Source organism: Drosophila bipectinata, chromosome 2L (genome assembly GCF_030179905.1).
Source record: "Drosophila bipectinata strain 14024-0381.07 chromosome 2L, DbipHiC1v2, whole genome shotgun sequence".
Classification (NCBI taxonomy): Eukaryota; Metazoa; Arthropoda; class Insecta; order Diptera; family Drosophilidae; genus Drosophila; species Drosophila bipectinata.
The window spans coordinates 16,713,060-16,740,247 of record NC_091736.1 but is presented as its reverse complement, the minus strand read 5'-3'; the positions used below and the strand labels follow the sequence as shown (position 1 = coordinate 16,740,247).

Genomic DNA, 27,188 nt, shown 5'->3' with positions numbered 1-27,188 from the left:
GAGAAATCTTTCGAGATACGACCCTATCGAGCTGGAGAAACAGTAGCTCTCGAAAGTAAAAACCAGACTCGAACCGGAGCCATAAACAATTGCACATAAACCTCGTTTATGGGACGGACTGTCGCATGTGCAGCATAAATTATGTTTTGTCGTTTTGACATCCCTGACAGATATGCATCTCTAACCCCTGGCCCTGGACATCCAGCCCGCCAGCCAGCAAGCTATCCAGCCAGCTGCCTGCCTCTCATTCCTCCTCGATTTCCTATCCTGCCTTCCAGCCCAACAAAGAGATCATTATCGAGCAGGGTAAGGGTCGACTTGGGGCAACAAAAACAGAGACCGAGCCGAGAAAAAATGCTCACAGATGTCGTTTATTGAATATCGATTTACGCTGACTTCGTTAGAGAAAAACGCATGTTAAATGTAAATATGAATAAATGAGCTGAAAAACGGCAGCAGCACAAAGTGCCCTCGACTATGATCATAAATATAGAGGGCCAGTGCCAGTTCAGATCCGAGCGAGCTCTGGCTCTCAATGTCACATGTTGCATGTCCTGCGGCCGGACGAGCCACAAATCCGGGGCCACTCGAAGCGCGAAACCCAACACTGACCAAGGGGAAGGAATACTTAAAAAAAGCGGCAGGAAACATAAATACAATCAAGTCGAAAAGAAATGCCCTAATGGCTTGTGTACTTTGATTTCCAGCTCAGAGATCTCAGGGATAAGTAAGCACTTTTCAAAACTAATTTCGTAATGTTTTCGACTTGAAACTGATTGAATTTATTAATCACACAGATGCTGTTAATAGTCGTGTTATCGAATGTACCCTTTGTTTAGGGTATCCATTAAGCGATCCAGCCTCATCGGCCCTGGGCAAGATTTCCAAATCGGATAAGCAAAGGCAGGACAACAGAGCAATACTTGAACCAAAAAAAAAAAAATATATATATATATAGATTGGAGGAGAAGAAAGAAGGGTTGCCGTCTCTGGCGATGATTGATTTCATGCCAAAGTTGATTTCAATCAGCAATGTTTATGCAGCTTTTTTCACTCGCCGCTCTTTCTGTCGTCGTCTGCGGAGCTCGGTCGCTTGGGGGTTGGCTTTTGACAAGAATTATGACACTAGCCATATTTGGAGCCAGTTTTGAGGACGGCAAAAAAATGTCAAGGGTCTGGGGGAGGGCGGGGCAACTGTCGTTTAATTGCCAAAAGCGCATAATTATAAGGCGTACAAGAAACGTTCAGTGAACCTCCATCGGAGCCCCTCGGGCCGTCGACTTCGACTCCGACTCCAACTCTGACGACGACAAAGAGGAAATCAAAAAGCTAATAGGCTTTTTGGCACTGGTCCATTGTCCAAGAAACCTCGAGTACCAGCAGCTTAAACGAAACCGAAACAACGTTAATCAAGAGCCATGAAATCGCATTGAAAGAGAAAACAAGAGGGACCCCATCCCATATATACAACCACAAAAAAGCGAAGAAAAAAACCGAAATAAGCAGAAGCAAATCAACAAATTCTAAGCGTTATTATTGGAGTCAAAAGAGCAGACTTGATGATGATTCAAATTGCTATTATTAAGCCGCCAGCGGAAGGAGATGCCAAGCCGAGGGCAGCCAGAGTGTCGAGGTACTGAGATACATCTTAAAAGAAATGAGATACTTTAATGGAAGATCGGCTGGCGAAGTAGAGGGGTGTCCAAATTATGACTTGAGATCGTTTAGGCATCATAAACTATGAAGTTGATAGTAATCGTGCTCCTTAAATTAATTCTCTATTTTTTAGATAGCTTATAAGGTCTAAAATCCAAAAGTCTACTACCTCTTTTGAGTTCACCCTCGTTTACCCTTGAGCTGTGTTTTTGGGGCGCAAAACCCATTAAAACGAACCCTTATTATCCTCAACTAATGTCCAGCTCAGTGCCTTTTGGCCGTGGCCAACTGATTTAAGCTTCTCCTGGCACACACACATTTAATAAACGTTAAAAGTAAATGTCATTAGAGAGATGCCTTCTCCTGCTCCGTTCGCGCCATTCTGCCCTGACACTTGATGAGCTGTCATAACATTAGATCATGAAGGTCTCCCAGGCCCCTTGGCTCTACACCAGTCCCCGGCCCTCGGCCCTCATTAGTCTTGCCAGGAACTGTGTGCCCTGCTTATTACGATAAACATTAAGAGTCCGCCGTAGCTGGACCCGGACTTTAATGCACTTTAACTTTGTTTTTCCCCCAAAAATAAGAAGCTCTAATTGATTGATTGATGGGCGCGTTGGGTGATTGACTGGCCATATGCCAAAGTCGAAGGTGTCAAAGAAAGTTTTTTAAATAAACAGATGAAATATTTATTTGACTTGCTGAAATATTTCTAGCTTTCCTTGGGATATTTTCATTCGGCAGCTGTCATCGGGAGCGGGAAATTCGATGCGCTTAATGAAAGCGACACTTTAAGATTGGCTGGGAAGTGTTTCGGGGAGAAAATGGCCTGACTAATCGGGAAAATACGACACGATTTGTTACAGAAAACTATACAATTTCCATTGAAAGAATGGGGACTTGATTAAGATGTGGGCTGTCATAATGACTTTGATCTGGAGAGATTCCATATTTATATTCCATAACGAAAAGATTCAGCTCGATCTTAAGACTTGACCAGTTCTTGTCTGTTGGTTTTTCCCCCCAGAAAGCCTCACAAATGACTTCCGCTACAAACACAAATTATAATGTAAATCGATGCAACATGAACATGAAATATAATTGAATTGAGAATGTTGCCACACACAGGAGCAGGAGCAGCAGCAGCATCAGCCAACTGACAAGCGACAGGAACAGCAATGAGGCAAAGAAAAGGGCAAAATGCTAATAAATGCAAACAAAAAATTGTGGCCATCGCAACTGCAACTCTAAACACAAAGTAGCAACATCAGCAAAGACAACAGCAACATCGGAGTTGGAGCTGGAGCTAAAGCCGGAGACATGAACAACAGAGCTGCGGACAGAGCCACGTCATGTAACTTGTAACTGGCCATCAAATATGGCCAGAAGTGAAGGGGGAGAGAAAAGAATGTTACTTGGGCGGCAATATATCATCAAAGTGGATGCTCGACGGATCATCAGCGATGGAATAGCCAGGGTCTATCTGTGGAAAAAGATGCAGTACAACCAACCCCCGGCAGCAACATGAAATCAATGCAATTTCCATTTGTAAATGACCAAAATGAGCAACAACAAACGAATGTTTGGTCTTGTCTGGTTCTCTGTTCGAAGTTCCTTCTATTTTTTTGTGGAATACCTGCCTCATTTTTTTTGGTTGAGCACGGACCACCTGGAAGAGCCACTGATAGAGTTCTTAGAGCCCCTGGATTCTGTCTCCTTTCCCCATTCTGACATTCCATTTTCGCTATAATTAATAAACACATGGCAAGACAATTTATCAGTGGCTGCTGGCGCCCGAGTCATGGCAAATCGATTAAGCAATCTCTCGCTAAAAAAAAGGAATTAAAAATTACAAAAAAAAAAAGGAAACAGAAAAGGCAGGCAGTAAAAAAGCGACTCATGTGTGCAGAAATATGAAAAACGACGCCGACTTTGGTGATGCATGTTGCCAAAGGGCAGGAGCATCTGCAACCAAGACTTGGCAGTTGCCCCCCGGCAACTAGTCTCTCGAAGGGGCCAGAAAACTTGTCTGCTCTTTGGGCAGATTTGTTTGCTTTTGCTTTTGCCTTACTTTGGCGGCGGGCGAACAAGAAATTCAATTTAAAAATTATTGCTGCACTTTGCTTGTTGCACGGCAGCAACATGTGCCTCTCCAACAGCCTCCTCTCCAACAGGCCCCCAAAAACATGTTGATTATTTTAAAAGCAGCAGTGGCTGGAGCAGCAGCAGCAGCGACTGTAAGAAAAATGGCCTTTTCGAGGAGATGAGGAGGCAAAAGGCACAGCGGCAACATAATTTGTTGCCAGCAACATGTCCGAGTTCCTGTGCCCGCGATGGCAGCCTGAAAGTTTAATTTCGTATCTCGCATTTGGCATTTGGCTCATTTGCATTTTACTGTCAAATTAATCCAATTTAACACAAGATTCGCGACTGCAGGGAATTTCAATCCAATCGCAGGGCTACGCAAAATGCGGCCTGCCAAAACGAACAACATAATTACCGTTAAGAATTGCGAGCAGCAACAATGGCAACACAGCCAACACAAGACATGCCCCACCAACAGACAGGCAGCAGGAGCAGCAACTCGAACACAGAACGTTTTGGGATCCTTAATTGCCATTGGGAGACTCCATTTGGCATGGCAGAAGAGTCCAAGAGTTGCAAGTTGCCAATGCCAAGGCAGCTGCCCCTGGCCGAGAGCACGATTTTGTTTGGAGTCGACTCCCCGCATTAGCAATATGGGAAACGAATCGGGTTGACCACAGGTAAACGCAGTCCAGCAAGAGCAGCAGCAGCAGCGGCAACATTGCGGCATGTGCAACATGTTGCTGCCTGCTCCCTGTTGCACGTATCGATCGCATTCCGCGTTCCTAATTCGCTAGCATTTTACCAAAGCTTCTTTACCATATTCAGCAGGCAGCAGATAGCGCAACTCGACTTGACTTGACTGTCGCAAATCAGATACAAGAAAAGTGCTCGCCGGGGCGGAGAGGGGCAAGTAGCTGGTAGAGACAATGCTGGACCCTGTGTTTAGCATATGCAGATGCTTCTGGGGTCCGGGCCTGCACTTGGGCACTGAAAGAAGCATCAGATCTCTGTAATGTTCAGAAACCCTGAAGAACCCACCAGGAATCTCTATTTTCTGCCAGTGTATCTCTCCCTGGTTACGCACGTTGGATTTGCAGCTTAAAATATTTGCATACGTTAGCGGTGCTCCCTGGGCCCCCTTTTCCGCAGGTTCGAAATATATTAAATTTAAAACGGACCTCGAAACGAAACGAAAATATGTTAAACGCGTGACTAATGTGAGAACGTTCCACGAGATACATTTGGTTCGTTAGCCTTGGCTCTCAGTGCTGATCAATGATCAAACACCGACAACCACAACAGCCTGGCTCTGGAGCTGTAGCTGTAGCTGTAGCTGAAGCTGAAGCTGGCTAATTAGCTATGCAAACTATGAGATACACAACACAAGATACCATGTATCTCAAAATGCCTGGAGCCTCATGCGTGCAATTCGCGGCATTTTTTTTTTTTTGGTCTAAACTTATTTTGGTGGCTTGGCGAAAGAAAGTTTAACTCGATTTACTTCCAATTAGCTGCCATTTTCGGCTATTTGTGTGTTTGTGTGTGGGCGCCAAATTTGTATCTCAAAATTGCAGAGATACGGATATCAGGCCGGAGAGGAGAACCGAACGGTTTAGCCGTTTTAAACCCAGCTCCAAATCCCAAAGAGTCTGTAATTTGACTAAAGACTGAAATTTGAATGATCGCTTTGGCTAAGTGGAGTCTGCAGTCTGCAAGTCTGGCGTTTGGAGCTTGGAGTCTGGAGCTTTGGAGCTCTCGGTATTAATACGGTCCGGGGCTGGTCGAATGCGTTCGTTTAGCGATCGCTTAGATCCAAAATGTATCTGGCAATTATGCCTTGGATACAGGGAAGTACGTGTCGATCATTAAATGAGCTTCAGCGTGGGCCCTACATTTATATGCGAATCATTTGATCCTCTTAATTATTTTGCCATTTTCCCAGGCTGGATTTCGGCAGTAACTACAGGTCTTCCTGCAGAAATATTCCAAACAAAAGGATCATAAAACCTTGTCAGCGGGAACTGTTTCCTTTCCAATTTTCACCAGCATATGGTCTCTTTCATTTCGAGCCAATCTCCGAGTAAACACTGTGCCCCGATTGTCCCTGCGGCCAAATGACACCTGCATGGCTTGGGCCTCTACCTACCTACCTAGGTGGAAGCCTACTTAAGATACTTTAGATACTTGGCCGGCCCACGAGTGCAGTTTGGAGTTATCTATGGATCGACTGGTGCGGAGCCTGGCCGCCTACCTACCTACCTAGTCTTCTGATTCCGATGCAGAACCTTTTGAGGCTCTTTTATTTCGTAGTTCCCGGACTATTTGCTTTTCAATGCTGTTTCGATTCGTGTTCTCCTTTTGTTGGGTTCGTTTTTATTGTTTTCCCGTATATTTTTTTTCGGGAAAATTTATGACTTGCTGGCCGGTCTCTTATGTCGGGAATGCGTTTCTTGTTTTTCCATTGTTTGACTTGGCTCGGCTGGGTTTTCTTTTCTTCGAGCTGTGAGATGATGCTGCACCATCGGAATTTTCTTCTACCTACGCAGTCGGAAAAGAAAAACACACAGCCGCCACCAGAGAGACTGAAAAAGAAACCGAAACAGATTTTCCACTCCTTTAGAGCGGCTCGAATTGCCTTTGACCTTGCTGAGGCGTCCATTTTCCAGGCAAGCGAGCATTGAAATAGATTTTCCCGCCACAATTAGGCAACTTCTTGATCGCTCGCATTAAACGGAATGGTAAATGGAAACTGCTGTAGCCTGTCTATGTACATACCCTCCTCCCATCCCCCTCCCATGGAAAATAAAAAGAGATAATCATAAAAATTGTAACAGGGAATTGTTAAATTTTATTGCCAAAACTTTTTCCCGACCAAATTTAATTTGTTCAAAACGAAAAACATCAAAAGCAGATGGTTTTGGCGAAGGAGGACGCAACAAACCCAAGTGGAAATATATAATCATAAATACTTTTCGACCCCACACCCATTTTCCGAGGGGATTACTTGAGTTTTCTGTATGTGAGTGGGGGTTTCTACCTGGTGGGATTAGACCTGCCAATGCGAAATTATACAACTTTTATGTCTGGTCTTTGTTTCTGTTACTTATTGCTTTTCCAAGTCCGGGGTTTCCTTCTTGGATTTTCCCCCGGTGTGTGTGTGGGAGAGCGTGAAAATTTCGATAAGCCCGGCTAAGGCAACTTCTTTATTGGCAATTCATGGTATTGTTTTTGGCTCCCTACGCATTCCTGGTCTTGACCCGACTTGTAGTTGCGTCTGTAAGTGTATCTGACAGAGCTAATAGAGATACGTAGATATGCCCGGCTGGCCTTGCGAGTACAAAATTTAATTTATACATTAACCCTTTGGGGCATCGTGTCACACGATTTGCATTGCATGTTGTCACGTCATGCTGTCAACAGTCACCCAGCAGCAACATCAGCAACAGCAGCAACAGAAAATGTCGCGCGCAAGTTTGCACCTTGAGAGAGATACTTCCCTCGGCAATTCCCCGTAAAAAACTAAAAAAAAAAATAATAAGAAAGGAAAGATATTTTCTGCCTCCTGGCCACTGTGAGTAATTAAGCCGCATGCCTTTTGCCAGACTCCGTGGTCCCTTTGGGCCAGCTTCAAACATTGCGAGCCGACGGCCCTCCGCTTGCCCAATTAAAGCTCTATAAAAATCACTTAAGGACCGCATTTGACAATCAACTTTAATAAAAACACAAAAAAAAAAAAAACGCTGCCCCCTTTAGCTCACTCAACCTTGACCCGGCCGGGGAGTCAGGATATTTTCACAAAACACGACCTCAGGAGGAGTGGCTGGGGGCACAGACGAGCGGACAAGTTGCGATAACAACAGCAACAGCAGCACCAACAAAAAAAGGGCGCAAAAAAATTATGAAAAATTAATTTCTGCCCGACGGCAGATTTTCGCTTTTTTGCGTGTGAGGGGGTCGGGGGTCGGCCGTCAGACAGACAGAAAATTGATGCCGGTTCGAGGGGGATTGCATTGAGGTTTATGCGTTGGACGATAAAGGATTGGTTAATAAAAGTGAATGGGACAAGGATAAAGTGGGAGATGCGTAGGATTTGCTTTGAGCCTCGGGATAAAATTTGATTGCCATTAAGGATGATATTAAATTGAAGACGGATACTTTATGGTGGCAAGACAAATGAGAATGCGGGCTATTCGTTATTAGTTTTCTTCATGATTTCTCCGCCTGGCATAAACATGATTATCACACATTCCACAAAACACAAATGCTCCCATCATCATGGCCCTGACATCGTTTTTTAGTATCCTCACTTAGTTGCAATTGCAGGGCGCTGCTCTTTTGTGCGGATGTTTTACAATGTGCTCCACTGTGTTGTGGTAACGATGACGATTGCTGTCGAATGGCAGGAACAGTGGCAGTGGCAGGAGCAGTGGCAGGCTCTGTGGCAGTGGCAACAACAACCACCAACAACAGTGGCAACTTTGGCCCGAAGCCTGGGCCTTGGAAGCCTTCGATTTGTTGGTCTGTCATCATGCCTCATCATTGTCAGCCGGTTCATCCTGGCTCGCCGGCATGTGCAACATTTTCATCATCATTATTTTATGTTGCAGGAGGCAGGAGGCAGCAACCCCAAAGGCTCAGCTCCTTTCCACCTTTTGTTCCCATGTTCTTGTGAATTGTTTTCCCTTTTTTTTTCTGTTGCAGCCTGATGGGCTCGATGCAACCGCCGTATTTATGCATTATTGAATTTTTGTTTATAAGACAACGACATGTTTGGGTGTCTGGCTGCCTGTCGGGCAATCATTATGACTTTGCGGAGCCTGAGAATGTTTACAATAATATTTGTGCCCCAAGTCGGGGCCGAGCAGGGGCTCCCGCAACGATATCCGCCGAGAACCATGATCCATCAAATGAAGTTATCACACACTCTCGGCCAGCAGCCAATTGGCAATTGTCACAGGAACCGAATCACAGCCAACTCGAGTGCCAAACACTGTCAGTCAATCCGGGGATCTGATCCTCTCGTGTTGATTTCCCTTCCAGCTCGGAGCTCCAAGATCTTTTAATTCTTTTCTGGTTTTTGTTTTTTTGCTCGTCCGTCTGGAGATCGCCGATCGCGGATCTCAGATCCCTGGACGTTGATGCCTATTGACAGCTCACAGCGGTTTATTAATGATCATGCTGCGGCTGCCCAGAGATCGAGATACAGTCTCCGCGGATCCCTGCACGCGATGCGCATCAATCTCAGATAAAGAAAGATCACTCAGCTGTCCGGCGATGTGGCGATCTTGCGATCACTTTGCGATCGCCGATCGAACCTTCTATGCAAATTCTTTATTTTACAGTCTCTCTTTTTCTTCATCTTTTAGTTGATTAATTGCCGCTGCAATTTTAATTAATTTTTTTCCTCTACTTTGTTGTTTCAAGCGAAAATTCCTGCCATCCTTTCAGGGGTCACTAATTACTACGCCAGTTCTAGCTAACCTGGGGTGTTCGTTCTTCTCCCGAAGGCCTTTCGAAGAAATCCAAAACCACACCAAAATCACTTCCCACAAGGTGCGTCAGCTAATTAAATATTTGTTCCACACACATGGCCCATGCTCCAGGCCCATCTAACCCAGTTCTAAATTCTGATTGCAATGTTTACCAAGTTCTCCGACATTTCCCAAACTGTAAACAATTCCGAACCAAATGCCCGGATGGCATGGAGTTCTGTAATTCGAAACGATCCCAGGAGACGGCCGGGTCGGAGAAAAGAATAAATGGAGGCCGCTTGATGTCTTTCGAGAGTCTTCAAAATGTAAATAATGCTAAAAAACAAAGCAGAAGAATCGGTTCGACTTGAAGTTGAAATACGAAAAGGCGACAAGTGAGGCCTTATCTTAAATGCATGCCCCGAAGAGCAGACACACGCAGAGAAATGCCTGGAGAAACGGAGAAACCGAGTCGGGGATGGGAGAGGGGAGAAAGTGTCGCCGCACTCTCAAGTGATTGGCATATCGCATTTCCCCATTTGCCGTCGTCGCAAAAGTGCAATAAATTAGCTTGGAAAAAGAAAAGCAGAAGACTTGAAAAACCAACAAGGAAAAACCAGTAAAAATCTTAAGCCACAAAGCAGGTTGCTTGGCTGGTGGCTAGCTGGTTGGTGGCTGGCTGGCGGACCATCTTCATCATCTTACCAGGCAGCCGACCAACTAAAAACCAAATTAATTTTATGTCAAACTCGTTGAATGGCAAAAGCTACCAATTCCTCAGACAGACGTGGGCTGGCTTGGGTGCCCGGCCCACTCTCGACTTATTTCTTATTTTATTCTCTCTCAGTTTGAGGAAAAAAAAAGGAATTATACAAATAATTCGATACGGCGATACCTGAATTAAAAGTGCTTAACTTTAGTGGCAGGTCTTTGGTTACCTGAGAGAAGTCGTCCGGAAATTTATGCGTAATTTGTTTGAGAGGTTTATGCAAAGTGGAGTGAAATGGAGTTGTTCACCATTTGATATTGTTTAATCCAATTTAATGGGCTCATTTATAGTGTGATAGTTTTGTAGTAAATCGTAATCAGCTCAAAGTTATTGAATTTATAAGTTCCACATTTCTTACAAAAGAGGAGAACTCCTTCTATGATCCCTAACAAAATGCCTTTTTTGCTTTATGGCACTGGCCATGCCACTGCAATATCAATATCAAGTTTATTTTAGCTTTTTAGCATATTTTAGTGTCTTATCAGCGGTCGGCAATGCCAGCAAATGAGTTTTGGCCCGGAATGGTGTGGTAGGAGAGAGGGGAGCCAGGCAGGCTGCCTAGCTGCCAGTTTGCAACATGTTGCTGCTGCAAGAACAAGACTCCATTGTAGGTTTCGCCTGGGTTGACAGTCATTTAGATTTATGGCTGATTGTCTGCAACGGCAGCGCCTTTTTATAGCCAACAACATGATGTTGTTGTTGTTGCTAGTGTTGTTGTTGTTGGTGTTGCTGCCTTATTTGCACGCAGAGTCAGCAATCCAATTTTTGCATTTTGTTGTTGTTGTCGTCGTCGTACGCAGGTGAGTACAAGCCACAACAGCAACAACCTCGAAACTTGTTTAGCAACATTGGCCAATTTGCATGTGTCGCACTCCAACTTGGACTCCCAGTCCCCAGTCCCAATCCCAGCCCCTGTCCCAGCTCCAAGTCTCAGTATCCGTCCGATATTAGATATCCCGAATGCGATAAACGTCCGAGTCGCGCCGATCAACGATCCAAGATCGAGTGGGGGGGACTCGCTGCTTTATTGATTTAAATGCCGCGCATCTTTCCTGATTCTCGATTCCTGATTCGAGGATCGCACAGCAAGTACCCGATTGAGATTAAGCCGTTTGTCAACTTGTCATAATTGCCGGGACTCAGCGGCGCCGATCTCTTTGGGCTTGTTAACAAATTATAAACTTTTTCGCCTCCCCACTCATGCCACAAAATACAACCACAGAGACCTGGCTGGTGAGATAGAGAGAAAAATGCAAACGCCAACGTTGTGGCTGCAACTGACTGAAAACGATGACTCAAGGCGATTCTTTGAAAATTTTTCATAATTTTCGCGCTGCGCGTAGGCAGCTGAAACCCAAACCAAAGCACAAATGGCGATTGCTTTGGGCCATGTCTGCAGCAGCAACTGGCAACTTGCAACTTGCAGCAGCCACGGCAGCAGCAGCAGCTCGGCTCAACTTCAACATCATCAAGTGCAAATATGCAAATCCCTGCCGACGACTTGCTCGAGGATAAATGACAAAGACAAAGACAAACCTCTTTTGGGGCAGCCGGAAATTTCAGATTTTTGTAATTAAATACATATTAGCGACGAGACTTGTTGGTCTTCCACTTAAACTAGTTAAGTTAACAGTAAACCGCGCTCCCAGGGATTAAGCAGAGTTGAGGTTGAGATGAGGGAATACACTATGATAGTATACTCTAACCAAACCAAACTTAAAACCCCTTCGAGTGCTTTTCCCATAACTTGTGAATCAAATTTCCATGTTGATTGACCTCGCCAGAATTGTATGTTGCAACACCCCATCGACCACCTCCTGTGGCTCCTTTCTCCCAATGCCCCCGCCCCCCTGCTTCACACATAGCATTTCCAATGCAATTTGCAAACCTTTTTCTCACCAAACGCCGAGATTTGCTCCGAGCTAGCCACCACGAACGAATATAAACGGGCGGCGAGCAAACTTTTTCGGAAAAATCCAGTAACGCCTTCTCCAAAAAAGAAATAACCATTTTCCAGGCGCATTGCATGCAAAAATGTAGCCAGCCCAGGCAAAGGCAAAAAAAAAAGAAAAAATGGGGGAAAAAAATTGCAACAGTAATGGTAACAGTAACAACAGCTTTAAACGCCAACTGGCATAACTGCAACATTTCGGATGCAAGTTTGCATTTTACGCGGCTGCCAGGCTTAATTTTCCTTTATTTTTAATATCACAGCCAAAGCAACGGCAACAAAATGCGCATAAAAACCCACGGCTATATCACACAGATACTTCGAGCACTAATACAGATGCACACTGGCAGCAGCGACTGCGATTTGGACTGGCTGTCAGGCTGGGTCTCCCAGATCTCCAGGAAGCAAGAAATAGCAAAAATCTTTGCGTAGGCAAAACTTGGCTCAGACCACGTCCATGTTGACCATGTCCGAGTCGATTGGGCCGCCTTTCAGCCTCTTGACTCGCCGTTGTTGCTATTGCAATTGCTATTGCTGTTCGGGGATGTTGTTTTAAATAATTAATTATTGTTTAGTTGGCAAATAGCTTGGCCAGAACCACAAGCATGGGCACTGGTTGCAATTAGTAGGAAGAGACTTTTCCAGGGGGGCTGGGTGGCTGCGGATCAAGTTCATATCTCTCAGCTATAAAGCACTTAAGGAGTCGAAAATCACAACTCTATATCCGATGCCTTTCCCCAGCCAAAGGGCAACACTTCCACCCACATTGGGCCGACTTTCAATCACATTCCTGCCCCAAACTCTATGCCAAACATATCGATCAGCCCCCTCATTATCCAGCCTGCAGCTGGGAGCGAATGGGAGATCTTGTTGAGTGCCAGGCGATTGGTAGGGCAATCATGTGATTGAACAAATAACATACTACGGGGCTACGAGACTGCGAGACTTTGAAATGGAGCTGCCACAGCACTTGACTCCATTTCTTTCGCCTTGGTTGCAGAAAGGAAAGTAAGCCAGAGACCGCTACTTAGCCCAATTTTCGCATAATGCACATGAGAAAATTGGCCAAGCCAAGGGGCAAGAGGCAAAGGCAAAAATGTTAGCACAAATTGCCAAGACAATGGCGAAACCCCCCAAACCTAAACTAGGTAACAAAAAACTAAAAAAAAAGAAAGGAATGAAATTCTACCCCCGGAGTCACTTGCGAAAAGTGCAGTGAATCCGGTTAGCTGGAAAAACGTTCCCCAGAGTGGCATTAGGAGGTCTTAACCAGTTGGTGTGTCAACCCTGAAACTTTGTCGAGGGCGATAATTTTTATGACCCCTGCAGATTCTCAAGCCGACTGCGATTGACCCACCACCGCCCGTCAGTGCTGGTCACCCACCACCACCTTCTCCACGTTCTGAGGCAAGCGGAGAAGGCAAAGGCTGTCGTGTGCCGGTGCAGATAATTTTATACAATTTATTATATCAAACGAGCGTCGTCGCAAGCGTCGCGTGCAACACTTGCCACATCACATGGGATGGGTTGCAGCTCAGATAGAGATACTCGCCCGACAGATACTACAGCCTCTCTCTTGCCGGAGGTTGCGTGCTAAATGTTTACTTAAAACCCAAAATCCGAATTCTAAAATCCGAATTGCGTGTGTCCAGGCCAAGATATCGGCGGTATGGGGTCGACGGTGTGGCATTAAAAAGCGTTTAATAAGCATTAGATTACAACATTCTCAGTGCAATCCCCGCCAAAGGGGTGTGACGGCTTAAGCTCATTTAGATATATGTTTTATCGGGGGATTTGTTGAGCTATGAAATCGGCAAAGGGGCTTAATTTCAAACACTGCTTAACCTCCAAACCTCAGACCATTTTGCTTTAGTTTCTTTATTTGAACTTTCAGCTGGAAACCGCAAAAGCCACAAGCTCCATTCTTTGTTTGATTTTCTTGTAATCAGTTGAAAAGTTGGTGGTTTTGGGGAAAACTATACCCGGTTGATTAGTCTTTAGTCTTCCGAACTGCAAACTCATTTATCTAGAGTTCGGCTTCTTCTGAATGATCTTTTCTACGATCCTCCCTTAGGGTATACACTTTTTTCATATCTCTCGTTGGGTCTAACCCTCATCAGGGTTTCCTCAAATGCATTTTTTTCGTTTAGGCCTGGGTGTGTAATTCGATCTGAGTTTAGTTCGGAGGAAATTCAGAGTGTTTAGTTTTTCCAAATGGGTTCACTGGGTTAAGAATAATTAATGATTTTTTTAGGGCCTAAAGTGAAGATAAGGAATAAGAATTGGATTCGTAAATAATCCATTTTGTTCCCTAATATTATTTAAACTTTATCTAGAATAAAAGTTGAGGCCCCAGAATAACTTAACCTTCCTGAACCGCAGCGAACTCGATGAAATCTTTGGATTTATGCTAACGATTCCCAAGCACCCCGTAAGGCCCTAATATCCAGTCTATTCTATAGCTTCCGATAATGCCCCATCGCCATGAGAGAGAGAGGACCAACAACAACGGAAAATATAGATAGAAACATGAATAATGGGTCTATGAGCAGAGTATATGTCGCGTTGTCTATAAAGCGGCCTTAAAATCCATTAGCGAACGTTGCAGGCATAAATAAACCGCAGTGCCTTAATTTTACTGGGTTGTTGTTGCTGCTGCCGCTGGTGTGTTGCAACCAAAAATAGCCAAAAAGATGGAGACGAAAAAAAACGTAAATGGAAACAAATGACGCTAATAAATAAATGGGGAGTGCATCGTGGCAATGCAGTATGGAGGAGCGGAAAGCGGAAAGTCATATGCAGCCACAAAGGATTTGCTTTTGCTTTTTGGGAGGAAGCTGTTTGTCATATTGCCCTTCAAATACCATACTATATGCAACTGCAACTGCAACTTTGACTTGTAGATGCCTGGGCATCTGTTGACACTTACCCTTGAGCGCATCAACTTGAGTTAATCCATTTAATCCCGCGAGGAGCAACAGCAGTGGGAAAACCAACGGGAGGCTCCTGCGATCGAGTTTGAATATTTTTAGCCCTGGGGAGCTGACATTTCGATTGTTTCTGTGTCGTCGGTTGGTATTTTTAAATATAATTTCGCTTTCGTTAGATAAATGCTGAGGCGGCTGCAGCCGACGCCGCGGCATGCCACGCATCTTGCCCAAATGCATTTTGTCAAGTATTCGTTTCGACTCTTCTACTTTTTTTGCCTTTGTTTTCCTCTCTTAATTGCACACCATTTAAAATAGATTTGCACTCATTTCTGTGACACACACTGTATAATCCGCTAGATATCGTTTATTCCACTGAATCTGAATCTCAACAATCTGAGTCCATTGTGGCGCCCACAGTCCCGTTGACCGTTAGCCGGAAACACGCGCCCGAAAACCGACGGAACGGATCGCGAACGGACGTAAGCGAAGTACATGCGAACCGCTCGACGAACAAATGACGACAGAAGCCGGGGCCGTCCACAACTGGCAGTGCAGCCTGAGATACATCCGAACGCCGACCCGAGCCCGAGATACAGATACATTCGGGCCGGTTCGGGCGGCGAGAGCCGAACCTGTTGATTCCACACGTTCCACCAACATGTTCCACCAGAGTATCTTCGTACTGTTTCGTATCTTTCAGTTTGCTTTTGGGGTGAAAGGAGAGAGTAACCGGCGAGAGGAGAGGACAGCCGAAGCGACCCACGCACGAAGTATCTTTTTGAGCACGAAGAACGTATCTCGTTTTCACAGCGTTCCGCTTGTTGCATGCTGTGGAACGTATCTTTTTTTTGAGAATCTTACAAATAAAAGGGTATTTAGTTAGTCTGAATAGAGTGATTTATTTTACTTTAAAGGATGACTATTATAAACATTCAAAGCCACTATCATAGTCAAGATTACTCTGAAAAGTAGGCAAAAGTTTTATTCAAAGAGGAGTACTTCTTTCAAAGAAAATAGTCCGATTTAAGCTCTAATCCTTGACTAAATAACGTCACCTTCTAAAGTAAGAGGTACCATTTAAGTCTTAACAGTCTATTCTAGCTGTTGTTTACAACTGCATCCTCCAGTCTGGGTTTGTTTTGTTCCATTTATGGCCGTTCCACTTGGCCTAGGTTCTCTCGGCCTTAGCAACATTCGGAAACGGCGGCAATGGGTCGAGTGGATGATGCATCATATTGTTGATAAGGCGTGGATTAAAATTGCACCTTTGCTGACTTATAATTATGAGTTCATTAAAGACCCCTACATGCTAATAATAATCATAATTTTTATAGACTGATCCGTGTTTTGACTTCTTTGGAAACCATTAAAATATTACTAGTAATAGAGTTGAAAAACGATTGAAAATCCATCAACCTTTTATGCCTTCAAATTGATTTTTTAACAAGCTCTCTTTTGTGATAAACAAACACTCTTTCGTGTTCATATTCGTCAACTATTCAGCTCGTTTTTAAGTTGTCAAGCCAACAAATCGCCAACCTTTGTGCCGAGCTTAGCTTTTGTAGCTTTTATCCAAATCCAAAAGCATTTCGAGCTTGGATAATCCCTACTTGTTGCCTTTGATTGCCCTCTTGGATCTTTTGTCTTCGCCCCCGCGTCTCCTAACCAGCTCCCCCTTCCCATGGCACAGCCCTTCCCCACTTGGATACTCAAAAATGCCTCAAAGGCGCGACCATTTGCTATCTAATCTGCTCGAGTGGCGCACTCACTCTCCAGCTGTTAGCTCATCTATTTCCAAACTGCAATAAAGCCAGACACAGTTCTAGACGAATATCGGGAAAAAAATAAATAAGAGTGGGAATAACAACTCGGCGATGCATTTCACAATGCGATGAATACAAAAATCAAAGTGGAGACCCGTTCTCGGGTCTTTTAGGACGCCTTTGCTCCGTTACCGGCTCTGTTGGCCCGGTCGGCCGGTCGCCTGACCCGCTAATGAATTTCAAAATCAATTGAATGACCAAACCTAGACGATATTGTATTAATTTATCAAAGTGCATATATCCGAAGGGGGCTTTCCTCTATAAATCGCTGCCTAATTTCCCCGCCGTTTGTTAAATAATCAATAACTTTTCTCTCAGGTAGTGTGAAGTCGGTTCATTAATACCAGACCGGTGCCGGGCCGGTGACGGTGCCCAGATACAGATACATTTGGTAAGTGTAAAATAAAGGTGTGTATCTTTTGCCATAAAGGAATTGTGCGTGCATTTAGGAGCGGGCAGGTGTGGACTCCCCCCATCCACCGGTCCCGATCAATGTTTCCCTCTCTATTCCACACACAATGTGCATTGTCTTTGCCAGAAAGAAAGGTCAAAGTGCGTTTGTCGCTGGATACAGAGTGTGTGTGTGTGTGCGAGTGTTTGTTGGATTCTCAAGACTCTGGCTCTCCATTCCCATTGCCTTTTATAGCTGATGAATGCAGGTAGAGCGGCAGAGAGCATTTGTGGCAGGTAAACCATATTTCAAATGCTGATAATTGGCCAATTTACAGCCAGGGCGAGTTGCTCTGCTTGAAAGGCGAGATATCCGTGCCCAGTTGCCACGCTTCAATGACACTCCACTGAAAACGGGCAACAGTGCAGGGCCTAATGGCATTTTTATTCGAGCCAAGAACTTGATTAATTCTGATCACAAATAGTGTCTTGAAATATTTAAGTTATTACCCCTGAGTACTGGTATCCCTGACCTCAAGAAATTTGGCAACACTGCAGCTCCTACTGCACTATCTAGGAGCCAATGTTGGCATTGTCATTGTTGATACCTCCTCCCTTCTCTTCCCACTCCCAGTGACTGACTATCTGTCTGTCTGTTTGACTGTCATGTCGTTCGGCTTAAGCCTTGTTAATGACATGTAAGTTGCGTCTCAATTGCGGATTTGCGAGCTTCCCAAACCAAATGAAATGACATTTTGATTGTCAAGCCAAAGCCGAAAAAGATGAGAGGACCAAGGGTATCACGAACCTCGCAAATGCACTTTAATGTACGTGTTTAAGTTTATTGGAAGGATGCGCGCTGGCGTTTTTTTTTTCTGGCGTTTCTTGGGACATTTGTGCGCTCAAAAGTAAACAAATTACGTATACGTGCACACTCAAGATAATTGAAATTAGCGACTGTGACAGCATGATTACCTTCCCCAACATCTCCAGGGACCCGCCCAGGCCACAAATCTCACACAAAGGGGGGACGATACGGCCGAGGCAGAGATACGGACGGTGCAGATACAGATATACACGCATGTGTATCTGAAGACTTTGGACGCCCACTCACAGGGCCAAACCCCAATTGAGTGGGTTTTTTGGACAGGCCACGAGTGTGGATGCTTCTGCCATCCCGATTCCCATAATCTACACTCGAAGGAATTCGAATTCCCCTTCCAGAAACCAATAAGAAGTAAAATTGTAGATAGATTTATTTCTTTGACTGTAGCTAAGGATTGAGGCTCCCAAAATCTTGAAAACCCAACCCATAATGCATTGGGACTGGGTCTGGGGTCTTTTTGTACAATTGCTGGATGGATATGATAATGAGCAGGAAATGAGTCGAGTGTGAAATTTATGGGCAGGAGTGCTGTTCTATGATTCCACAATGACTTATGCTTGTAATTAAAAATATTTCCTGCCTTTCTCTATAAAACATGAAGCCTTTCCGAAAGGTGTCGAGCTGAAAGGCCATCCCGTTCACACATCATCCATCACATCCTCGCCCCGTCGTCGAACTAATCCGGACGGAACTAAAAATATGCACAGATGGCACTCAAAATGGAAAAGCCACAATTCTGCCATAAAATTGTAATCCCATTAGCATAAACTAAATTCAACAAATGAAATTAAAAGTCAATAAAAGTTTAACTAACTCGGGCAATAAAAATCATTGACTATTTCCACCGGGGGCCAAATAAATCAAAGAGTAAAAAACATAAATATTTGTGGCAATGGCAACACTGGAGAGGGAGTTATAATGGCGGAAAACAAAATGGATTATCTAATGAATTGAGGACCAAATATCAAATTCAGTTTGGCATTTGAAAGTCTCCAACAAAAACATTTGCCATCACAAACAATTTTGATAAATATTCAAAGTAACAGGATACTATTTAAGCTATTTTTTTTTGCTTTAATCAAGGATCTCAAATTCAACAATTATCCTTTATTTTCGCCATTTAGAGCCCAGCCATTTGCAAACATTATGTAAAATTTACATTTGCTTTAATTTGAATTGAAAATGCACACAATGATAACTGCTTATTAACATTTTGTTGCTTTTATGGCTTTTAATTAATATTTTCAGTAGCTTGCCGCCCGAAAAGACCACCAAGCGAGATGGCAACAGCCGACAGAGATAGCGATAGCGATAGCGATAACTCCTCATGCATGCAGTCGTGCATTTGTTTGTTGGTCGCCATTGGCGGGTGAGTGGGCGTGAGTGTTCATTTGAATGGTTTATTTGTGTGTGGCGCTTTTTTGGGGGAACTGTTTCGTAATCAAGATAATCATAGAGTGGATTCATTAAAACCGAAATATGAGCGCCAACAAAAACAAAAGCCAGCGACGCTTTTCAAGCTGCTGGCGGTCGTCCCTCCAGCCCTCCGACATAGAGCCCCACCATCGTCTCTGACAGTGTGTGGCAAATAGTTTTGTAGATTTCTATCGAAAAAAATGTTTGTTGTTTTTATTGGGCTTTGGCTTTTGATTTTTGTTGTTTTCTGGTAGCAGAAAACAAACAGCAGGCGACCACCGCCTATGGGCATAATTAATTACATATTTCAATTGTGCGACACTCGGGATTACGAAATGGTTCGAATTGTCATTTGTTGATTTTTATTTGTTTTTCCCTCACTGTGCCCTTTTCATGTTCATGGATTTTTTCAAGTATCATTGAATTAACAATGAAAAGTTCATCGTGTTTTAGCCGAAGCTAATCCCATAACAAGCCACTTGGATCGATTCGTTCGATCCCACTCCTTAATCACTTAATACCCGCCAATAACCAATAGTTAAGAGCGTCCCAGACGGCCAGTCAATTCAACAGCCATCTATCATTAAATAATTTGTTAAATTTTTCCCAAACTAAAAGCGCGAGGAAGACCCTCGGGAACTGCGGCTTAGTCGTTTTTCGACGTTCTTTTTCACTTTTAATTAGTTGTGCAGTCGATAAAAATGCGCTAAAAACGAACCGAAACTGCTGAGGAAAATAACCCACAAACGGATCGGTTCAGAGGCGTTGTCATGAGGGGGACCCAGTCATGGGGGGATCAGCACAAGATTCGCACGCAGATGGACACTAAAAAAATAAAAAAAGAGACTCGCGGGGGTTCAAGATACAACACAGAAATAGAAATACAGTGATCTCTAGTTTATAAAGTTTTCTTTTTTTTAAACCTATAATATTTTTATATTTTTACTTTAAACATTTTTTACTGTCTATATGTATAAGAAGGACAGATTCTTGAAGAGCCTTTGGCATTCTTAGGGGCGCTGGCCAAATGATCGGGTCCAAATGGTTAGTACGTGATCGGTTCATAAAACTAAAAGCAACCATAAACTGATAATTTAAAAATTTATAAAAAAAAGAAATGATGGGGAATGATGCAGACGTCTTATGGGTTCCGAGGCGATTGATCGAGTTGAGTAGCCTGAACACAGACAGGAAGCTCCGCTAATCATTAGGACTGAAGACCATGAGGATCTCTAAGCTTTCTTGGAAGATCTTTCAGGGCCAGATTTCGCAAAAGGGTGGCTAATACATGTGGATAAAGCAACAAATATTTTAAGTTAGAAAACATAGATGGTACTGAAGAGTCTGTGTACTTCTCCCAAAGCCATTTCTGGCACAAGTACTTCACAATAAAGTACTAAAGCCCCAGAGTTTGTTGACTAATCTCTTTGTGGCCGGAAAGAATGTGTTTCGAGTTTCATTACCAAACTTGATCCGTGATCCCTGTTTATGTTCCAGTTAGGCGAGCGAGTTCATGATTAAAATTTTATGCGTTTTCGTTTTAGGGCGTTGTGTGTTCCATTGTGCCAAGTCTGGGTCGACGGAATAAAACACCCAACTACCGGTGCTGGAGTGGAGCTGCCGCTTCTAGCAGATCGTAAAATGTTCAGAGTCCCCCTTGCCGGTCCTCCCGGTTTTACGATCGTCGAAGCTAATTAAAATATTTAGCCGGGGCCCTGCAACGGCAAGCCCTTTGCTTTCGGATGCACACACAAATGAAATTCGTGTTAATTTTTTTAGTGCCTCGATTTGCAATTTGCCATAATTAAGCATTAGCCGCTGTGGTGTGCCATAAATCGGGATGAGAACCGATCCATGGCTGGAGGATGCGAGACAAAGACAAAGGGTCCGAGGTACCGACTCCGACTCGTTATCTGTTGCAGGTCAAGAGTGCTGGCGACCCAAGACGACTATAAAAATTGAAAATTACCAACGCAACGAGATAGAGATACACTGATGCACAGATACAGATACAGATACAGACACAAGTACTCTGGGTGCACAGAGCATCTAAAATCGCAGCCATGAATGAAATGCGTACTGAATGAAATGGGTCTGGGAACAGAATCCCCGGGATCTCGACTCATCGCCATGGCTAATTCTAGCTAAAAGATACACAACATAAAAAAAAATCAGCTCTTCCTCGTCGTTCCGAATATTACGAGTGTATAGTTTTTGTTTAGCTGTGACATCTTTGGATTCCCGTGTCTTTCATCCGTACTTCTGTCGTCGTCGTCATCGCCGGAAGGGGGAGCCCAGCCCTGTCGGGTAAGGGCTGTGTCGCAGAGGCGTCGATAAAACCGCAGGGGGTCATAAATTTTTCGAGCTTCTTGCGTTTTGTTTGCCTGAGATATCAATTGAAGAAGCCGCCGGCCGGACTGCCAACCGAACTTATCGCCAAAAAAATAAAGAATGTTCCACAGATACAAGTCTGTTCTTTGGTTCAATCTTTTATTTTATTTTTTAACCTTTTTGATTGCAGTTCGGGACTTGTTTTTTGGTATGTGTCATGTAAGAGAGGAATTATCGATGAGGGCTATATCCGATTTGGGTCCAAAGGTATGACAATTTGAGCCCAAGAGCTTAGCTTTGGACTTGTGGAATGAAAATTGCATTAAATTGAGGGGTATACTTGGATTATATGAATGGTAGTTGTAGTAGATACCTAAGCTTTAAATATTTCTTGCTCTTTGGACTTTTTATATTATTTAATATTGTTTTTATTAAAAGAAAGTGTGATAGATTTATTATATTTATTTCTATAATTATAGGGAATTTCTGGGTCTACCCCTAGACTTTAAAACACCAGCTTACTGGCTGCTATCGCATTCGATTTAGTGTCGTCTTTGTTGCTTATCTGCGGTGGCTTTCTTTCAGCAGAGCCCGGCCGACAGATCCACCTCTTAGGCTGTCTCTTTCGGCCCCCATCGGGCCCTCTCCCTCGCTCCTGGGAGACGCCTTTGGGAGCGTGTGTCATCGCAGTTAAGTGGCGCGGCAAAGAGTTAATCTCGTCGATAATTATAATTTATGGCTCGCTGTGTGTTCACCTTCTTCAAAAGTGCTCCAACTAAGCCTGGATGCAGTTCAGTTTATTTTCTTCTCGATGCTTGAATGTTTCTCCGTCTTTACTGTACTTCATCATAATCATAATTTTAATTGGAGTTTCGGCATAAAGAAAACCTCGACGCATGGTGCTGTTGTTTATTTATTTATTATTATTTTTTTTCTTTTTCTGCTGCCGTCAAACTGACAATATTTATGATTTAGATTGCTCATTGTAATTGATCATTGTCTGTGGCGATCATAAACTATGGGTTCCACTGTAGCCATTTGGGAAAGTGTGTACCGTGTGTGTGTCTAGAGTGTGTTTATGGTGCGCCCAATTATGTCAATCACAGTTATGGGCTACTGCGCTTTTTCGTTGGCCACTTTTATGGGCCACTCTCACCTACATAGATACTGGAACTTCCATTATATCTATATCGTAATTTATCAAAATGATAAGGGCCCGGGCGATAGCGTCTCCAGGGTGTCTGGAGGTGGAATGATCAATGGGCGCCTATGATCCTTAATCTCAGCCACATTAACTCAATTTGCGTGATAAATAATAAGCGCAGCTCGGCCATTCAAGCAAATCGTCTGCCCAAGAACAATCATAATTTATCAGTTTTAGCCAAGGCACAGTGGTATAAAAATAACAAAATTTCAATAAAACTATATTAAATAAATAAGAGTAAAGGGTGGAGTGTGTAGTGGATCAGTACCTGTTTGTATCTTATTAGAATTTCAATTTTTTTGGTTATTTATTCCAAAATGTCCCATACCATTGTTAGTTCGAAGCCTAGACAGAATGTATCTATTTAAAGACCTTCTCAACGGCCTCCACCTCTCATCGGTTCTGGTTCTGGTTCCACTTCCATTTCCACCTCGACCCCAACCCGACCCACCGCCCCTTTTCTTCTGAATGCGAACAGGCCAGAGCACTTAATCATGCGAGTCTTGTTGCAGATTAACTCATTACTTAACACTTTTCCACCGACGAGGACGCCGACGACTCCGACTGCTCCGGCTGACGGATGTTGATGAGCATAATTGTGTGGCCACAGCGTAAATCGGAAAGGCCGGCTAAACTGTGGAGATGAAGACGACAACACCTACAAATCAGCCACGGACTTGGAGTGGAATAGATTCGAATTGAGACACTGAGAAAAAATATAGGTACAATAGTTTAATCAAGATCTCTTCAAAATAATTTTGTCTATAAATTCCATTCTTGTAGCTATTGTGTTTTCCCCCAGTGCATTTCCCTGTGGGGGCGTGCCCATCGACATCGATTTGGATTGCTGCTGCTGCGTGTGTTGGGAAAAATGTTTCAAAAATTGATGTTCACCTTCTGCCATGTTTGCCAACCCTCCTTAAAAGTCAAGGGGGAGGACTCCTCCTAATGACTCGGAATATGTTTTGTTGCATTTGCGGCATTAACATTCCTTTGCAGCCAAAAACATCTTAAACACATTATTGCGCAAAACAGGCTTAAGTAGAACTCAACCGACTAAGTAGCTCGACGATGTCACTGGGAACTGTGTGGTGCTGCATGGCTTTGAGGGTATTTTGGGGTTAATTATACAGGCAAAGATGCTGTGTGGCATATGCGGAATTAATATTGATGATGTGCGATGAAAATCAGCCCAAAACTGAGATTCATTTGCATAAGGAAGTGCATATCTGAGATGAATGCGTCAATTGAGACGAATTGAAAATAAGGAAGCATGCAGATGATGATTTTATAAGGGCTGGGAATTTATTTCCTTAAGTCATTTTCATTATTTAAACCATCAGGCAAGTTGTCACAAGAATGTTTACCCAATAATTTTAATTGTATTGATGACGGATACACATTTTATTATTCCGTATTCATATTTTGGAGTTGAATTATTCGAAGCCTCGGAACCTGCTCCACCTTGATATATTTATTTATTGCACCTCAATTTTTCAACAGTATTTGCTTTTCGTTTATTATTTATTGAATTCATAATTCACAGTAGTTTCAATTTCGAAGACCGTGTCCATGTGGCTTCTGGCCAAAAGTTACTAGCACTAATTGAACAAAACTCTCACGCACACATCGAGTACATAAAATGCGGCTGACAGACGTCAGAATGGAAAAATGGAGAAAGGAGAAATGCGTAGATAACTACTGAGAAATCAAAGCGAATCACTCCACTCCCTGGCACTCCCAGCCCTCTCGAGGATATTTCATTTCATTTGTTTTTGGGAATTTTTCCCGGCATCGCCTGCATTTTGCCGAAGCCATGTTCGAAGCCATAACCAATTATTTACCAACACTCTCGTGTCCCTGCACATCCTGAACAATCGGAAACGCAGTCAAGAATGCAGGACTTCAACCCCCTGCCTCTGTTATGCTCCTGTCCCTGTTCCTGCCACAGTTTCCGTGGTCATTGCACGTAATTACAGACATTTTTGCCAACAATTGTGCTACAAATTTAATGGCTTTTCTACCTGGATGGCAGAAACCAAATTGCATATGCAAAATGCAAAATTTATGACTGACACCTTTGTGAAATCTTTTTCCGATTTTGTGGTTTTGTCCGGTTCAGTGATCATTCAAATGATTTCGATCGTTCTCACCCTCCCTATTCCTGGAAATCCCACTTCCACTCCAAGTCCCCATGATCTAAATGGCCTGTACGGATTGAAGAACTTTGGCCAAACTGAAGCTCAGCATTGGTAATCCTTTAATGGCCAACTATAAATGCATAAAGCTCTGGGGTCCTCTGATAAATATCCCCTCATTATTTCCTCGTATTCCTAATCCATTGTGTTGCACGATGACTGAGAGCTCACATTTGTTGTGACAGCTAAGTGGAGAACGAAAATAAGGCGATGCTTTTCCAGCAGATATCCCTGGATGAGGTCTATTCGAAAAGTATCTGAAAGAAAAGATTAAAAAGCCTTAGTTTTAGCCTCGAAAAGACTAATTTTTATTTGAATAATTCTTATTACTTAACCTATTTCCCACATCTCGAGTTGGCTCATCCTCTTATCCAACACCATGGCATGCATCTGTAAGATACACCAAAGAGTATCTTTTCCTCTTGTTGACTTGCTAATGAAAGCAAATGCATATGATTAATTACAAGGGAGTCTCTCCCTGTGACAGCAACAACAAATGAGCATTTTTATGTTGTCCCTGCCTCTGGGGCACCCCCGATCCTCGTGCCCCTTTTAAAAATAACATCAAAGCAAACAAAGGCCACGGAAAATATGAACTGCAAACGGCAAGCGATTTGGGAATGCAAGATGCGAGATGCAAGAGGCTAGAGCCTGCAGGAAAAATCGAAAAGTGTGGAAAAACCAAAAAGTCAGATGAAAATCTTGGAGACAGTTGAGGCAGTTGTTGTGTTTTTGTTGTTATTGTCGCTTTTGGGGAGAAGATCGCCATCATTGGCATGGAGCATGGACCAACTTGTTTCCAGCCACAGACCCGTCTCTGTCTCCGTCTTCATTTGAGGACTGTCTGGCTGACAGGCGACTCCACGTTTGACGTTTGACAGTCGACACTGTCCAGGAAACCTCAGGGGATGGAGTCAAGGTGCAACGTTTTCCTGGAGATGGTAGCGTGAAAACTATCTTGGATGAATAATTAAAAAATATAGTATTTCTTAACTTAATCTTTAGTAGCATATTCTTGGCTAACCATTTAATTACCTGTCCTTTTTTCCCCTTCGAAGTGCCAATCAATTTCTGGCGTGAGTCACGCTCCCATTCCCACAAATATGTAGACGACACTTTTGCTTCCTTCTCAGCATTTTATTTTTACCTTTTTTTTTGTCAGCGGCTGCCAAATTCCGATGGCGAGATGTCGAGTGGAGAGATGGGCTATGGGCGATGGGCGCTGGTGAGATGGCTGCATGCAAATTGCAAATTGCAAGGGGGCCAACGCACAAATCGAGTTGTCGTAAAATTAGCACTTAATGCTTTAATTAATTACTGAGACGTGCGATGCGGGAATCGAGCTGAAGTTGTTGCCGATTGTCGTTGTGTCTGGTTGTTGTGTGCGGGGCCATTTAATGCATTTCGCATTTATTTATGGCCATTGGATGCGCGTAACTCAACGATTCCAACTTCCCCAACCCCATCCCCGTATCGCAACGCCTCCTGCCTGCTGTCTCATGTTCGGCCACGTCAAGTGTCAGGCCATTTCCCCAGAAATGCAGCAGAAAACAAAAATACCCGTAATACAACAATTCATTGGCCATCTCACGCAAATATTTCACACTTTCACAAAAGGGCCATTCCTACAGCCACCTCTCTCGCCTTGCCTTTTCATTCTTTGGCAGCACAGTTGTCTTATGAATGGAGTGTCTTGGCCAGGAGTATTGTTTTGTTTCGGGATCACAGGGTCCCGATATATATTACGGTTGCAGTTTATTTGGGGATGGCTATATTTGTACAGTCTCTTATCTGAGACGTTGAACAAGATGCAATTTGGTCACTTGAAAGCCTCATGTTTGACCCAAAAAGAAGTGTTTCTTGCATTGTTAAGTTAATCAGAGATATAATTTATAAATAAATTGGGGGTAAGATCACCGATGAAAAATATCATCTGACATTCATTCCTTTTATTTAAAAGTGCGAAGAACTTTGCTGTTAAACTTTCCAACTAATTTTTATAAGTAAGGTGTCTTAGGAGGTGAAGTTGGTGGAACATTTTGCGATACACTATCGACATTCTCTCGGCCCTCTAA

General features: G+C 43.5%; 2 protein-coding genes across 2 annotated transcripts in view; one reads left to right on the top strand and one right to left on the bottom strand.

The window, feature by feature from the left end:
• Positions 1-15,409, bottom strand: part of robo2 (roundabout 2) — a 39,842-nt gene extending 24,433 nt beyond the window's left edge. Inside the window, exon 1 of the mRNA XM_017252589.3 lies at positions 14,865-15,409. Within this exon, the coding sequence (XP_017108078.2) occupies positions 14,865-15,102 (238 nt within the window). The 5' untranslated portion in view covers positions 15,103-15,409. The remainder of the gene's footprint in view (positions 1-14,864) is intronic.
• Positions 15,410-23,801: 8,392 nt separating this feature from the next.
• On the top strand, positions 23,802-23,979 carry LOC108132958 (uncharacterized). Its single transcript, XM_017252575.3, is given in 3 exon segments — positions 23,802-23,846; positions 23,849-23,933; positions 23,936-23,979. Coding segments are annotated over 3 exon segments (174 nt in total).
• Positions 23,980-27,188: the final 3,209 nt, after the last annotated feature.